Source organism: Papaver somniferum, unplaced genomic scaffold (assembly GCF_003573695.1).
Source record: "Papaver somniferum cultivar HN1 unplaced genomic scaffold, ASM357369v1 unplaced-scaffold_117, whole genome shotgun sequence".
NCBI lineage: Eukaryota > Viridiplantae > Streptophyta > Magnoliopsida > Ranunculales > Papaveraceae > Papaver > Papaver somniferum.
This window is the reverse complement of record NW_020620714.1, coordinates 6,179,675-6,195,966: the sequence shown is the minus strand read 5'-3', so window position 1 is coordinate 6,195,966 and position 16,292 is coordinate 6,179,675. Positions and strand designations below refer to the sequence as shown.

General features: G+C 36.1%; 2 protein-coding genes across 2 annotated transcripts; both read right to left on the bottom strand.

Annotated features, from left to right (window-relative positions):
* Positions 1-12,020: 12,020 nt before the first annotated feature.
* On the bottom strand, positions 12,021-12,854 carry LOC113329717 (epidermis-specific secreted glycoprotein EP1-like). The gene is made up of 2 exons (XM_026576558.1): positions 12,843-12,854; positions 12,021-12,731 (listed from the first exon to the last, which is right to left on the bottom strand). The coding sequence occupies exons 1-2, from the start codon at positions 12,852-12,854 to the stop codon at positions 12,021-12,023; spliced, it is 723 nt and encodes a 240-aa protein (XP_026432343.1).
* Positions 12,855-14,450: 1,596 nt separating this feature from the next.
* Positions 14,451-15,821, bottom strand: LOC113329716 (epidermis-specific secreted glycoprotein EP1-like). The gene has a single exon (XM_026576557.1). It carries the CDS (start codon positions 15,819-15,821, stop codon positions 14,451-14,453), a length of 1,371 nt encoding a protein of 456 aa, XP_026432342.1.
* Between the last annotated feature and the right edge of the window lie 471 nt (positions 15,822-16,292).

Genomic DNA, 16,292 nt, shown 5'->3' with positions numbered 1-16,292 from the left:
GTTAATGAGTGTCACGGCTGTGGGTGCTTGAAACCCCATATTCCACAAGTTACTCAAGATGCACCCTGCATTTGAGTTCATTGCAACATGAAAACCAAACATAGCTAAAAATACTCAAGATGCACCCAGGTGTATTCAGGGCCGTCTTACAGTATTTGGGTACCTTAGGCGACAAATAAAAATTGGGCCTTTTTTGGACTACCGAATAACCGATGCATTACACAAAAATATTTACCTGATAGCACAAAAGACGTACCTGATAACACATGATGATATGAGTATAATATTACCAAACATTTATCATTTTGTTCAAGAAGATACAATACTAGTAATGGACGTAAAGATCGACCTTTTCGCATTTACGGATGTGAACTCATTTATAATACTATCATAGTCAATACTACTTAGCATATCTGCTTCAATGGATAACATCGCTAGTCCGTTTAATCTTTCTTGAGACATCGTTGATCGAAGGTAGGATTTGATCAACTTTAACTTCGAAAAACTTCTTTCTGCAGATGCAACTGTAACAGGGATTGTCAATAGAATTCTATATGAAATAGACGCATTTGAATAGCAGCCACCCATATTTGTCTCTCAAGTTCTGGTTAATCTCTTTCCAGTTCCCTGGATCATGAATATTTATCGGTCCAAAATCTCTATTTTGAACCTCATCCAAGTCATCTTGCATATTGTCATCTTCACCTGCACTTAATTCTTGGTCACTTAGTTTTTCTTGCACATTTTCATCGTTTACCCTACCATTCAGCAAAACATCCTCTTCTAACATACTATTTACCAAGTTTTCATACTCCTCATCACTGTTAATATTTTTGGTTTTGTCTTCGCCGCTTTCACTGCAACATGAAAACCAAACATAGTGGAGAAAACCCAAAAAATGCCCCAAGGTGCATCTGAGTTTACTGCAACATGAAAACCAAACATGACCTAATTTACTCAAGATGCACACAAGTGTATCTCAAATCACTTAATACAGTATGTTACATAACCAAGTTCAATTTAATCATGCATTATGAGTAGAAACGTGTATTTGTTCAAATTTCAATTCAAAAAGAAAGTAAAAATCAACCGATTGATACACCCAAATTTTAATTTCAAAATATATACCCAATTCAAAATCCTAATTTCAAAATAGATACCTGATTGATAATTCAATTTCCTAATTCAGAAATCAAAAATTAAAAATTAGGGTTAGGAGCCTACAACTTTTAGGTCCTTCGGTGCTCATCTTTGATGAAATAAACAACCTATTTGATCTTTACGGAATAATTAAATTGGGAATTTTCGAAAAATTAGGGCATCTCGAAATACTATTGGAGTTGATTCAGATGATGGTGTCGACGAATTACTTTTTCTCGAAATAGTGGGATGGTCTTGACGCTGACGTTGATGGTGTAGAAGAAGAAGAAAAAGTTGGTGATTGTGGTGGTTGTTTTTCTGTAAGCAGAAGAAGAAGAAAAGAAGATGGTGGTGGTGGAGAGAATATTGTTGATAATGGTGGTGGAAAAGAATAGTTAAGAGGACGACGATATGATCAAAGTTAAAAAAGGATATAAACTTTAAGTGTATTCGGGTCTCTTTATTTGTATGTGTTTTTCACCCAGACACATAGTTTAGCAGTCCAATGCTGCCAAACTTTATGAGTTTTGGGCATATGACTCATTTTGCGATTTATAAAACGGTTGATCTGTTGATATTTAGGTCGTGTTTGGCTCCTTGGAAATTCCTATCCTGAGTTATCAAGAAAATACAATAAAAATATGTTTGTCTCACTGCAATCCTAATCTTGAACAGGAACTATTAAATCTTCCTTGATTTTAGGAACCCAAAAAAGTAAGGTTATGGTATTCTCCAAAATAGCTAGGATACCAATATCCTTACCTAGGTTAGACGGTTATATAGGTAGTTATTTTAATTTTTCATTTTTTTTTATTAATTTTTGATTAATTTTTATATTTTCATATTTTCCTCCATATAAATTTTTCCTTAATATAGGACTATTTTGTAAAATTATGGGGTTAGAGTATGGTGAGACAAACATAATATATAATGAACCTGTGATGGATACAATACAAGGACAAACAACATCTTTACTAATACATCTTATGATAACTCTAGTCGAGTTAGAGAAAATTCTTCCCTAGCTAAGTTTTATGTTGTCAAAGTTCCCAAACATGGCCTTAATTTTTTCAAAAAAGTCAGGAGGCGTTAGGGTGACCAATTTCAAAAGGTCAATGAACATTCACTCGATGATCACTGGTAGTCAGCCTACAACCGTATATTTCACCACCCAAACACTAATTTTAAAGAAAAGTTACGACCTCTTTTACATTGGGTAAAAATATCTATATGTCAAATATAAATCCTCTTGGAAACAATAGATGAAAACATAGAAAATTAAAATTTGACGAAAACATCTTAGCAAAAAAGCACTAAAATTCTTCCTTAAGATTATGAGAATTGAACCATAAAATAAGAACCAAAGTCTCAAATTTGTTAGTATCAATTATTGAGGATATTTATTTGCAGCGATTAATTATTCTATTATGAAGACTCTACCACAGGATATTCATGATAGATATGGAACAATGAAAACATTTATAAAACAATTGACACGCGAAAATACACTCTCATGCTTAGTAGTCAGGAATGGGAACAGATCGAAAGCACGATTCATGAAAACTTAAAAAATAAAATTCGAAGAACGTGCAGGGAAAGTAAATTAGGTTTCATAGGAAGATAGTTATACCATTAATTTTGCTACTATATCGCTCATTATTTATTTATTCTTGTCTCTTAAAGGATTCTGAAACTAGTTTTGTGGTTTTGTATCCTTTGGGCTTAGGCTAAGTCCTACGGTGTTAGTTTGTAGATAAGAAAAAAAATGGTGTCCAGGTATTTCCGTTGTTTCATTTATCCCAACCAAAATTCTACTTTTCGCACAATGGTTCAGCGAGATTGTTTTATTTTTTGATCTGACTGATGAGATGGTAGCGCTAGCTGTTCCATTTAGCGTGACCAAATTCCACTTTTCCCGAAATGGTTAACGCATTTATATGCTGGATTGGAATGACCATATATAATATTTAAATGGGTATCCTCGCTAATGTGGACTTCCAATATAGATGCTAAATAGGAAGACCATCAAATTAATCCTTAGTTTAGATATGTTTATCACTAATTAAGAGTAAGACGATTTTAGCCAAAAATTATCCAAACTGAATGTTTTTATCTGTCCAATCCTAGGGATACCAAACAACATTCTTCTTTTTTTTTTGTCCTTCTTCCTCCCTTTATATTTCTCTGCTTCCGTTACTAAACAACATGTTTCTCTCATGTTATGAGCGCGCTTAGTAGTTTTGCAAAGATAACATGTTACATACTTGCAATAGGTATGGTTGATCTTAAACTACTTTCTAACAGGGTGATTCAGATTATCTTTGCAAACCGAACGCGTTAGTAGTTTAAGATCAACCATACATATTGCAAGTATGTAAATAAGTCACTCACTGAAGTTAAATCATAATCTTCTGAATGCAGAAATGTTTATGTTTGTACCCATAAATATTTCCAAGCACAGAACACAATGGGTTCAATAATGATGATGATGAAAATTAGGGTTTTTACACAAAACAAGCATAAATATGAGAGACACGAGTTTTACGTGGTTCGACAAGTTATGCCTACATCCACGAACGAATCCTCGTATGGAGAGGTATTTTATTGAGGTATGGTGCAATGGTTTTCTGATCCCTTTTAGAGTTTGCTGGTGTATTTTCATCTATCGTCCTTTCCCTTTATGGTTGAGATTCCCCTCTATTTATACTATTAAATACATAGGCTAAACCTATTTTCGATATAGACTTCCTCTGCAAGTAACTTGGCCAGGAAGACATCTAGAATGTTCTAGAACTTTCTCTGCAGCGACTTGGTCAACCATCCATCCAAAAACTTCTTAAATCTACGTGTCGGATTCTGGCACTTGATCAGTGGATATGGGCCAAAATGTCATGTATTAGTGGGTTTGACCAACGACCTTGACTTTGACTGCCAGGGTTGACTTTTTGATGTTAACTGCGACTGTCGATCTTTGACTAGCAGAACTTTCTGGCAGACTGGATGCAGACTTCGCCAGGGGACAAGGACGGGGAACATTACCAGTGGACTTAGCCGGGAGACAAGGCCCAGGGCATGGCCGACGGACTTGGACGAAATACATGGTCAGTGGGGCATGAACGAGAGACATTGTCGGCAAACTGGGTCTTGACTGCTTGATGTTGATCCTGACTATTGACCTACAATTGACTTTGACCATTGACTAGCGATTGACTTTACGAAATACTGTTCCGACTGGTTAGCTATGTCGGTTGGCTAAAAGATAGGCTTGGATGAAAACTGAATGGTGTCCCAGACAGTATTTTGATTCAATATGAGCAATTTTATCATATATACAAACAATTTCTTTATCGAATGACCAAATTTAACAATTCAAACAACCCATTACAAACAGTCTTGGCTAAAGGACCAACCTTTTCAATGTTTCAAATTCAGAGAAAATTTCCACAGATCGGAGAAAATTGGCTGAACATTTGGGTGATAATGAAAATTCCTTCAAAATGAATATGCGATCCATAGTAAATTGCATAATATATTGAAATGAAACTGCAATTCACTTATTTAATTAATGCATATATCAAGTGATAATCACTTGAGATCTTAGATAAATAAAGCCTTCTACTTAGCGTACTTAATGTAAGCATCTATCAAACCACTAAATACATGATGAAGCTTGGTTAGCGTATTTAATTGGGCAGCAAGGGTGCACATAGAACCATTATTTCTGTAAAAGAAACCGACACATTTACTACCATCGCTGCATTTCTTCATACATTTTTTCACCATCATTGGTCCTTCTAATGGCAACTGCAAGATGAAACTTATTTTATATAAAGACAACTCTCTTTATTGATGTTTATAAAATCTCTCAAAACTAAACACAAGCTCTAATCTTGCTCATATGATCAACCACAACTTTGGTGATCATATATATATAGAACTATGAATTCCTTTTCCTAGTCCTATTACCTTATTACATGTCTTTCCTTTTTCTTAGAAGTAGATGACTTCTAATTCCCTTAGGATTACATCAATTTCCTAATCTTGTGCTAACCAGCTTCCTAGTGACTTCTATGTTGAAGTTTAACCAACATTCTCTCCGTTAAGCTTCAACCTTACACGTGACATCTCTTGAACTCCAATCAGTTGTCTCATTTCTTCAAACTTGATCCGAGCTAATGCCTTTGTTAATATATCTTCCTTCTGCTCAGTTCCAGGTATGTGTTCTACGTTAATGACCTCCTTCTCGATGCATTCTCGTATGAAATGATACCTTTTGTGAATGTGTTTCGTCTTCCCATGAAACACTGGATTTTTAGTGAGTGCAATTGCAGACTTATTATCAATCTTGATGAGAACTTTTTCAGGTTCTCTTCCTTTGATTTCACCCAACAGTTCTTGAAGCCACATTGATTATTTAGCTGCTTCTGTTGCGGCCATAAACTCCGCTTCACAGGATGAGAGGGTTACAGTGTCTTGCTTCTATGAACACCATGTAATAGGTGCTTCACCTAGATAAAATATATGACCAGTTGTACCTTTTCCATCATCTTGGTCAATATTATGACTGCTGTCACTATACACAACAATTCCTTTTGATCCTCCTCGACCATACTTTAATCCACAGCTGATTCTTCCTCTTAGATATCTCAATATCTGCTTTATTACATCACCATGAGACTTGAGTGGACTCTGCATATAACGGCTTGCTACTCCCACAAAGAAAGCCAAATCTGGTCTTGTGTGTAATAAGTATCTTAGGCATCCAACATTTCTTCTATAACTCGTTGAATCAATCTGTGCGTATTCTTGTGCCTTTGAAACTTTAAGTCCAAACTCCATTGGTATCTTAGTTGGATTACAAGTTTAAAATCCTGCTTCTTTCAGAATTCTCCTTGCATAAGCTTCTTGTTTAATCTGAATCCCATCTACTCCTTGATGGACTTCTATGCCAAGGTAATAAGTGAGTTTTCCGAGGTCTGACATCTCAAACTTTGATGACATTTCTCTCTTGAACTCATTGCTCACCTTAAGGGAGTTGCCAGTCAAAAATAGATCATCTACATAGACTGCAATCACAAGAAGCGTTCCCTTTTCTTCTTATCTGTATACTGATGTTTCTTTAGAGCACTTAACAAATATGATTTCTCTTAATATTTGATCTAACTTTGTATTCCAGGCTCGAGGAGCTTGTTTTAGACCATATAGAGCTTTTGATAACTTGTAAACTCTATGTTCTTGTCCCTTTACTTAGAAACCTTCTGGTTGTTCAACATACACATCTTCACTTAGTTCGCCATGCAAGAATGCCGTCTTTACGTCTAAATGATGTATTTCCCAAGAGTTTGATGCAGCTTCTGCTATTAAGAGACGAATTGTCTCTAGTCTAGCAACTGGTGTGAAAACTTCATCAAAGTCTATGCCCGATTCTTCTACATATCCTTTAGTTACAAGCCTTGTTTTGTATTTATTGACAGTACCATCAGCATTCCGTTTTATTTTGAAGATCCACTTAAGACCAATCACTTTTACCCCACCTGGCTTATCAACTAGAAACCAAGTCTTGTTTCTGTTGTTTGAAATAATTTCTTCTCTACATGCTTGTGTCCATTTAGTCGAGACCTTTGCTTCCTGAAAATTCCTTGGTTCATCATTAACAGAAAGTAGCATAATCTCAAATTCTTTTGCAGCTTGAAGAACATAATCCTCCAGATACTGTGGCTTTTGTATATGTCTTCTTGATTTTCACAGTGGAATGGGTTGAGTTATTTCATCGATCTCTTCTTCTTCTTCTTCTTCTTCGTTATTATCAGTGTTTTCATTATTCTCTTCTTCTTCTTGATTACATCATTATTTCCATTGGTATTGATGATTATGGGTCCTTCGTCTTCATCAATTACTTGACCCCATCTCATGTGAAACATTCTTGGATCCCTACTTGGTCCATCATTAGTTTCTTTCCAGTTCCAGTTTGCTTTTGGAAAACATTTACGCGTTTGTTTCCCAACTAAACATGATTCACAGATCCTTGATTCATCGCTTATCTGTGGTAGCCCTCGAACCATCTTGTTCTGAGACATAGTTTTTAAGGTTCTGAAACTTATGTGTCCTAACCTTGCATGCCACTTCCATGTCTGATCTTCCAGTCTCATATTCAGACACAATGACCTTCCAATCATGAGACTTATCTTGTAGAGTCTATTCTGTGAGCGTGAGACTCTGACTAAAAGTCTTCCACTTGGGTCATGAACTGTTAGATAATCTTTTCGCATTCTAACATCACATCCAACTTCTGTAGCTTGTCCTAAACTTAGAATGTTGCTTTGTAAGTTTGGGATGAAGTAGATGTTTGTGACGAGTTTTTGTTCTCCGGTCTTGCTCTGAAATAGAATTGATCCTTTCCCTTCAATTTCTACAGAAGATCCATCCCCAAACTTCACTTGTCCTTTGATTTTCTCATTGAGTTCAGAAAAGTAGTGTCTCTTACCAGTCATGTGATTGCTGGCTCCATTATCTAAATACCAGATTCCTTCTTCTCCATCCTTTGATTCGTAGTTCTTTGGTATTAGTTTCCCTTCGTTTAAGAATACAACTTCGTGCATGAAAAGAGCTGTATCTGCTTCCCTTTTTTCATTCTTGTTTGCTTCTTCCATCTTTTGTATTTTTTCAGGGCATACAGAGGAGAAGTGTCCTGGTTTATCACATCTGTAACAAATAATGTTTGATCTATCCTTCTTTTCTTTCCCTTGGTTTTGATCATTCTGACTTGTTGTTCTATCTTGTGAGTTAAACCTACATCCCCTTCTTCGACCTCTGTTTACTCTACCACCTCTTCCACGACCTCTTCCTCTTGTCGCAGAGTTTTGTTGGCAAGAGTTTGTGTACAAGAGTTTTCCTTGAGTTTCTCCATTGTTTTCTTCATCAAGGATTCTCTCTTCATATGCTTTCAATCTTCCAATTATATCTTCATAGCTAGTCTTCTTTAAATCTAAGACTTGTCCGAGAGAAGCTATGATATAAATATACTTGGATCTTGGTAAACTATTGAGAAACTTCTTTACCAGTTTATCTTCATCAATGGATTGTCCAAGTGACACAGCTTTTGAGGCTATCTCTGATAGCTTTCCTGCAAAGCTATCAAAAGTATCAGTGTCTTTCATCTTCACTCTTTCAAATTCAGACATTAAGGTTTGCAGACGGGCTTCTTTAACTCGATCAGCTCCGAGATTACGTGCCTTTATTGCATCCCATATTTTCTTTGAAGTTTCCTGTTCACCAACTTGTAGAACAAGACATTCTGGTATTGCTTCAAAAAATAATCCAATGGCAACACTGTTTTTGTCCGGGTACAATGTACCAGGATCAATTGTTTCCCAAACTTTGTATATTTTCGTCAGTACCTTCATTCTCATGGCCCATACTGTGTAGTTTGTGGCGTTGAGGATTGGAACTTGTATTGGTGGTGGCGTGAACTGTTTTACACCCACAATGGTGGTTTCGTTTTTCATGGCTCAGAAACGAGCTCTGATACCAATTAATGGCAACTGCAAGATGAAACTTAGCTTATATAAAGACAACTCTCTTTATTGATGTTTAGAAAATCTCTCAAAACTAAACACAAGCTCTAATCTTGCTCATATGATCAACCACAACTTTGGTGATCATATATATATAGAACTATGAATTCCTTTTCCTAGTCCTATTATCTTATTACATGTCTTTCCTTTTTCTTAGAACTAGATGACTTCTAATTTCCTTAGGATTACATCAATTTCCTAATTTTGTCCTAACCATCTTGTTAGTGACTTCTATGTTGAAGTTTAACCAATACCTTCTCCGTCAGAATCGCCTAGTGGTCGATAATCTTCCGCATCTTTGACTTTGTAAACCCACATTGACTACAGTACTAGCATTATAAGAAGGTACGTCTGGTAGTTCGCATTTGTTGTCCCAACCCATTAGTCATTTTGGCGTAGGACAAGCAACACATTGGTGATCTTCGCAAAGACCGAATGAACCACACTTCTCAGGCAAGAAACAATCACGGCGCTCTTTTTTAGAAAAGGCGGCATATGTTCCCACCCATACATTATTTCCATTACCTGGTAATTCAAGGTAAGTATAGATATATAGATTACCATTTGAACTTAACCGAAGCATTGACCATGTACTATTAAAATTTAGGATTAGCGAGATAAAATAAAGAATCAGTACCCCTACCCGTAAACATTATCAATTCGTCAAAGTAATCGGGATCAATGATAGTGTTGAAGGTAATGTTAACCCCTAAATCCATCAAGGGTGATACTTTATAATAGGTGAGCTGTTTCGATGATAATGATTTTGGGTTTTGATTGAAGAACAAACGAAGTGTTTTATCTTGTAAAACCATACTGTATTTCCCGTTTACTATCCTGTTAGTAGTTGAACTTCCAGGACCAAGACCTTGTCCTATCAAGAGAGTATTAGTAGGATGATCAAAACTCTGCCAAACAAAACCACCATTTCTATCAAGAAGCACTAAGTTACCATTCGGAAGTAGTTTAATTTCTTATCGAGATGGTAAGAAATTGAAGAAATGAAGATGAATATGAATATGATTTGATCATCTTTAGAACTTATGCTGGAGGTAACACTAGTGTATAGTGGACTATATTAATCTAGCAATGGGATTTTTGTCTTATTTATATAAACATGATTTCTGGTTTTGAATTTGGGCAATATTTTGGTGTGCGCCCCCATTCACAAAGCCATTCGTATTGCGCCACCAAATTAGAAAATGTTATTTTCCCATGGATTTTGAATTCCTTATAAATTAAAGTTAAAAATATAACACGTCCACCACTTGGAGAAATGTAAGCACCTAAGAAGCTGCAACAAAGTCGATCGTATGCACAATGCATTTAAGGCCATGGTTTAAGATAACGAAAACATACTTTGAAAGTCACCTTTACTTTCTAGCTCGGCTTCCAGAAAAGGTTATGTTAATTTAACGAAAAATGGGTCATTTGTCCAAATATTTTTTAAACGTGGTTCAAATGGACGAGTAAAAATTAGTACGGGTGAAATAGACACTAAAAAAATAGCAAGGATGAAACTGGATTCATCCTGACTTAAACTTAAAAAATTGTAAGGAGGAAACTGGATGCATCCTGATGTAAATTAGAAATAAGAAAAATTATTTGAAATGGGTATGATGAAACTGTTTATATTTTTATATTTTTTTCCATTTAAACAGTATCAAAATCTAAATGTCCTTCTCACCCAGAAATTGTTGATTTTGATCTTTTTTAACCAATTTTGTGTTAGTTTAATGCAAAAACTAATTAGTGTTTGGGACGTAAGTTTTAATCCCATTTAATGTTTGGGCCTCAAATCTGTCTGTTATGGTGTTGGGCTTGCTTGACTGATAATTCACCGGTCAACCAGTTAAATGTTTGTACACTCCTTTTCTGAAAGGCCACGCTGTCTAAAATAACTAACACTGTAAATTATCGGAGTCTTGATACATCCACCGAACCCAGCACCCAAATGAGCACCGAGAGGGGATTTGATGGTCAGAAATGTCGCCTCTCTATTGGGAAAGGAGTGGGGCATGAGTGGGCCCCACCACCCCCTCATACACTTTTTCACAGTGCACGCTCGGTGCTTATTCTTCTTTGTATTATTTTTGAAATTGTCGTACAAGACAATATGTAAATTTTGTCGGCACGTATCCAACCTTAGATTCGAACACATATGATTAGGTAATGGTTTTTCTAATTTCTTCCATCCTTTAAATTAATGCAACACAGTGTCACAGTCACAACAACCATCACCGCCTCAACTGCAATTATCAAGTTTTCATAAATCAACCAACTTGATCACCACCAACGACAATCATCAAGATCTCACTGTAATATACATCAACTCCAAAATCAAAATAATCAGAAATTCAGAACCTAATTAATTCACTCCCTCCTACTACCGCGATCCAGTCATATCTAAACCTATCACAGACAAGATTGTACTTTGTCAATCAATAAATAGAATAAAATTCCATAGCTACTATGACGAATCAGAATTATCATGTCTAGACTAAAGGCTTAAAACACCCAAAAGAAATACAGAATCATCGTATGATTAAATAAAAATAAAACTTCATAATTGTTTTGATTTCTTGTTCTGATCCTAATTCTAAAACATGGGTTTTCGAGTTTATTTGTTCATTTTTGATCAGTAATAAGGGTTCTCATTTCGTCTTGGAAAAGTTTTCGTGATTAAATGGTAAGAATCTCCAGGGAAGTTTATGATAGCTATATTATAGAATTTTCGTTTCTGATCAGTAATAAGGGTTCTCGCTTCAACTTGGATAAATTCTCGAAATTAAATGGTAAGAATCTCCAAAGAAGTTTAAGATAGCGTGTTCGTAACAAAAAGATTTTATGATTATGCCTATCAAAAACGCATCTTACCCAGACACTAATTAACTCAAACTCAAATAAAAGAAAATTTGACATCCAATAAATTATTCAGCTAACAACAGCAACACATGAATTCAGCAACACTTATCGGCCGAGATAGATGACTAAAGACATTTAATTACTTCGCGTACTTAATGTAGGCATCTATCGAATCTTTAGATACAGCATCAAGCTTGGCCAACGTGTTGAATTGGGCAGCAAGGAAGCACTTAGAACCATTATTTCTGAAGAAGAAACCTACACATTTGCAGTCATCGGTGCACTTCTTCATACACTCGTTAACCGTGATCGGTCCTTCTCCGTCAGAATTAACGAGTGGCCGATAATCAACCACATCTTTGACTTTGAAATAACCCAACTTGGCAGCACTAATATTGCAAGAAGGTACTTTGGGTAGTTTGCATTTCTCGTCCCAACCCATTAGTCCTTTTGGTGTAGGACATGCAAAACATTGGTTATCTTTGCAAAGACCGAATGACATACATTTTGCTGGTAGTAAGCATTCACTGGGTCTTCCTTTTCTAGAAAAGGCGGCATAAGTTTCCTCCATGCAATAAATCCATGAGCTGATAATTCGTAGTAAGTATAAATATGCAAATCACCATCTGGACCTAATCGAAGCATTGACAATGTACTATTGTATTTAGGATAAGCCAACAGAAAAGAAGAATCAGCACTAATAGCAATGCCCAATACATTGAATGACCCCTCTCCAAAGAAGAACTTGGACGTGTCGAAGGTAATATTGATCACTAACTTACCCATTTGTGTTACGTTATAATAGTTGAAAGGTTTTAACGATGCTGATGCTGATTTTGGGTTGGGATTGAAGAACAAACCAAGTGTTTCACCTTGTAAAACCATACTGTAATCCCCGTTTACTATCTTGTTAGTACTTGAACTCCCAAGACCAAGACCTTGTCCTACCAAGAGAGTATTAGTTGGATAATAGAAACTCTGCCAAACAAATCCACCATTTTTATCAAGAAGCACCAAGTTACCATTCGGAAGTAGTTTAATATCAACCACGCCTTTGTTGCTTGTCTTAGTTTGCCAACCAATTCGACCATTGGCATCGATTAAAGCCAAATTTCCGCTGCGCTTTATCACCAACAGGGCGATTAAGGTTGGCTGCCCAAACCCAACGTGTAATCCCGTCAGGATGATGAAAACGTCGACCCATACCCATACCCATGCCTATAGCAAGTACGTAAGAATTAGTAGTAACAGGTTTGTTGTTACCAGTACTCTCATGATTGGCTTCATAAAAAGAAAGATAAAAAGGATCGTTTCGGATTGATAAAGGATGATACCTTACGCTGTACTCAATTTCAGAAGAACCTCTATAGAACGACCGGGCATCCAAGTCGTACCTGAATGTCTTTAATGGTGAAACTACTACTTCCTTCCCTAAAACTAATGAAGAACCAAAAATCAACAAGATGGTAAGAGATTGAAGAAATGAAAAAGAATGAGACTTGATCATCTTTGGAGTTTGGTGGTAATACTACTACTGTACTGGATGCATCTTGCAATGGGATTTGTTGTGTTTTTATAATTAGAAATTTGGATAGATGAGATTTTTGGGCTTTGTGTTTGACATATAATTTATTTTTTTTTTGATCGAAAAAGAAAACAATATTGATTGTAAATAAACAATTTACAATAGCTAAAAACAGCTGAGACCCAAACAAGAAAGGGAGCAAAAATGGAGAGTATGACTGAAAAGCCCGGCAGGCAATCCAAGAGGATCCCAAAACAGAACTAAGAAAAGCAGAAGCTATAGAATTTGGGCAATATTTTGGTGTGCGCCCCGCCACACCCCCATTCACAAAGCCGTTCGTATTGCGCCCCCTAGAAAATGTTATTTCCCATGGATTTTGAATCTCTAATAAATAAAAGGTAAAATTATTAGCCGTCCACCACTTGCACAAATCCAAGCACCTAGAAGCTGCAACAAAGTCGTATGCACACTGAATTTAAGGCCATGGTTTAAGATAACGAAATTATACTTTGAAAGTCACCCTTACTTTCTGGCTCCACTTCAAAAACAAGTTATGTTAATTTAATGCAAAAACTATAATAAAAGAAAACTTGACATCTAATAGATCCAGCTAAGATCAGCGACGCATGACTTCTAAAATACAGAAGCTATAGCAAAGTCAAAAGCTATAGCAAAGTCGGACACTGCATGGGGGAAAGACAATTTCATGTTACTACTTGAAGACTCTTTACTACTTGAAGACTCCAAGGTAATCTTGTGTAATTAATTAATATACTTGTTGGTTATAGCTGTATGTTTTTTCAAGAAAAGATGGAGACATCCATTTGTGTTAGTTACTTAGTTATCGTTTTCAATCACCACAAGGTAAATTTTTTAGTCTTTAATCTCATTTGGTATTACTTAGTTCTCTGTATAGTTCCATAATTTCCACTTGGTAATTTTCAACTGGAATAGTATGTCATTCTGGCAACAACCTTGATGACTCTGTGGCTCAAGTCTTTCTTTTTTGTTTCCTTCGAGCATTTGAGTTATTTGTAATTTGTGACTTAATTTGTATAGTTTTTTCTCTCTTCAATATATCTCCAATTTTCAAAAGAATAAAATTATGCATCCTGGATTTCATTTAGTGAAGAGTGGGTATCATGAAATTCTGTATTGCTTTATTGTATACAAACATTCAAAGAGAGACCCATCAACAATCTTTCAAGACACACCAAAACTCGATAATCGCTTAGTTTATTATTAGTTTTACACCTAACATTTTACCCATTCAGTGGATAGTTGATTTATGCATGGATGCACAAGATAACAAAATCCTAGATAACTTAGGACTTTGAATCTTTGATCTACTTTGCGTACTTAACGTAAACATCTATCAAATTGTTAAACACAGCATCAAGCTTGGCTAGCGTATTGATTTGGGAAGCAAGTGAGCACATAGAACCATTTATTCTATAAAAGAAACCGACACACTTGCAGTCATCGCTACATTTCTTCATACACTCGTTCACCGTCATCGGTCCTTCTCCGTCAGAATAACCGAGTGGCCGATAATCTTCTACATCTCCTACTCTGTAATAACCCACATTGGCTGCACTTGTACTACATGAAGGAAGTTTTGGTAGTTTGCATTTCTTATCCCAACCCAATAGTCCTTTTGGTGTAGGACAAGCAACACACTGGTTATCTTCGCAAAGACCGAATGATCCACATTTTGCAGGTAGTAAACATTCACTGGTGCGTCCTTCTCTAGAAAAGGTAGCATAAGTTTCCTCCCATGCATTAAAACCATTAGCTGGTACTTCATTATAAGTATAGATATATAGATTACCGTTTGAGCCTAACCGAAGCATTGACAATGTACTATTGTATTTAGGATAAGCCAATACAAAAAAGGAATCAGTACTAAAAACAATGCTCAATACATCGAATGATCCGTCTCCATAGTAGTACTTGGACGTGTCGAAGCTAATATTGATCCCTAACTTGGCCATTTGTGTTACATTATAATAGTTGAAAGGCTTGGATGATGCTGACGCTGATTTTGGGTTGGGATTAAAGAATAAACCAAGTGTTCTATCTTGTAAAACCATACTATAATCACCGTTTACTATCTTGTTAGTAGCTGAACTTCCAGGACCAAGACCTTGTCCTACCAATAGAGTATTAGTAGGATAGTGAAAACTCTGCCAAACAAATCCACCATTTCTATCAAGAAGCACTAAATTACCATTCGGAAGTAGTTTAATATCGACCACGCCTTTGTTGCTCGTCTTTGTTTGCCAACCAATTCGACCATTGGCATCGATTAAGGCAAGATTTCCGCTGCGACTGAAAACAAGTTTAGCTTTATCGCCAACAGGGCGATAAAGGTTAGCTGCCCAAACCCAACGTGTAATCCCGTCAGGATGAGCAAAAAGATGACCCATACCTATAGCTAGTATGTACGAATCAGTAACAGGTTTGTTGACACCAGTACTCTCTGGATTGGCTTCATAAAAACAAAGAGAAAACGGATAGTTTTGGATTGGTAAAGTATGATACCTGACATTGTACTCAGTTCCATCATAACCTCTATTGAACGACAGGGCATCCAAGTGATAACTAAATGTCTTTGATGGTGGAACTACTACTGCCTTTCCAATAACCGAAGAAGAACAAAAAATCAACAAGATAGTAATGGACAGAAGCAATGAAGAAGAACAAGATTTGATCATTTTCAGAACTTCGGATGTAACACTGCTTACTATACTGGATCTATCTTGCAATGGGATCCGTTGTCTTATTTATGATTAGAAAATGGATAGATAAGATTTTTGGTTTTGATTTTTAAATAAAATACTTTCCCCACTCGGCCATTTGCAAGAAGTAATTACTCTTCCCTGAGTAGAAGCTGCCTCAAAGTCAGACACTTCATGGGGGGAAACATTTCCATGTTACTGCTTGCAGACTCCAAGACAAGAAGCACTCCACTTGCTTAGTTAATTTCAATGAAGAAAAGAACGTGCATTCCGCTTAAGACGGATCTTACTAACATTTCAACTAATAAATGAACACTCCTCCGATTTTCTTACGTTTGTACGAACGCGCTTTGTTTTTTAAGTTGGACCGAAATATAAATTGGAGAGACATCATAACCTAGAAATCTGCGTTATCAAGTTTTTTTTTTTTTTTTTTTTTTTTTTTTT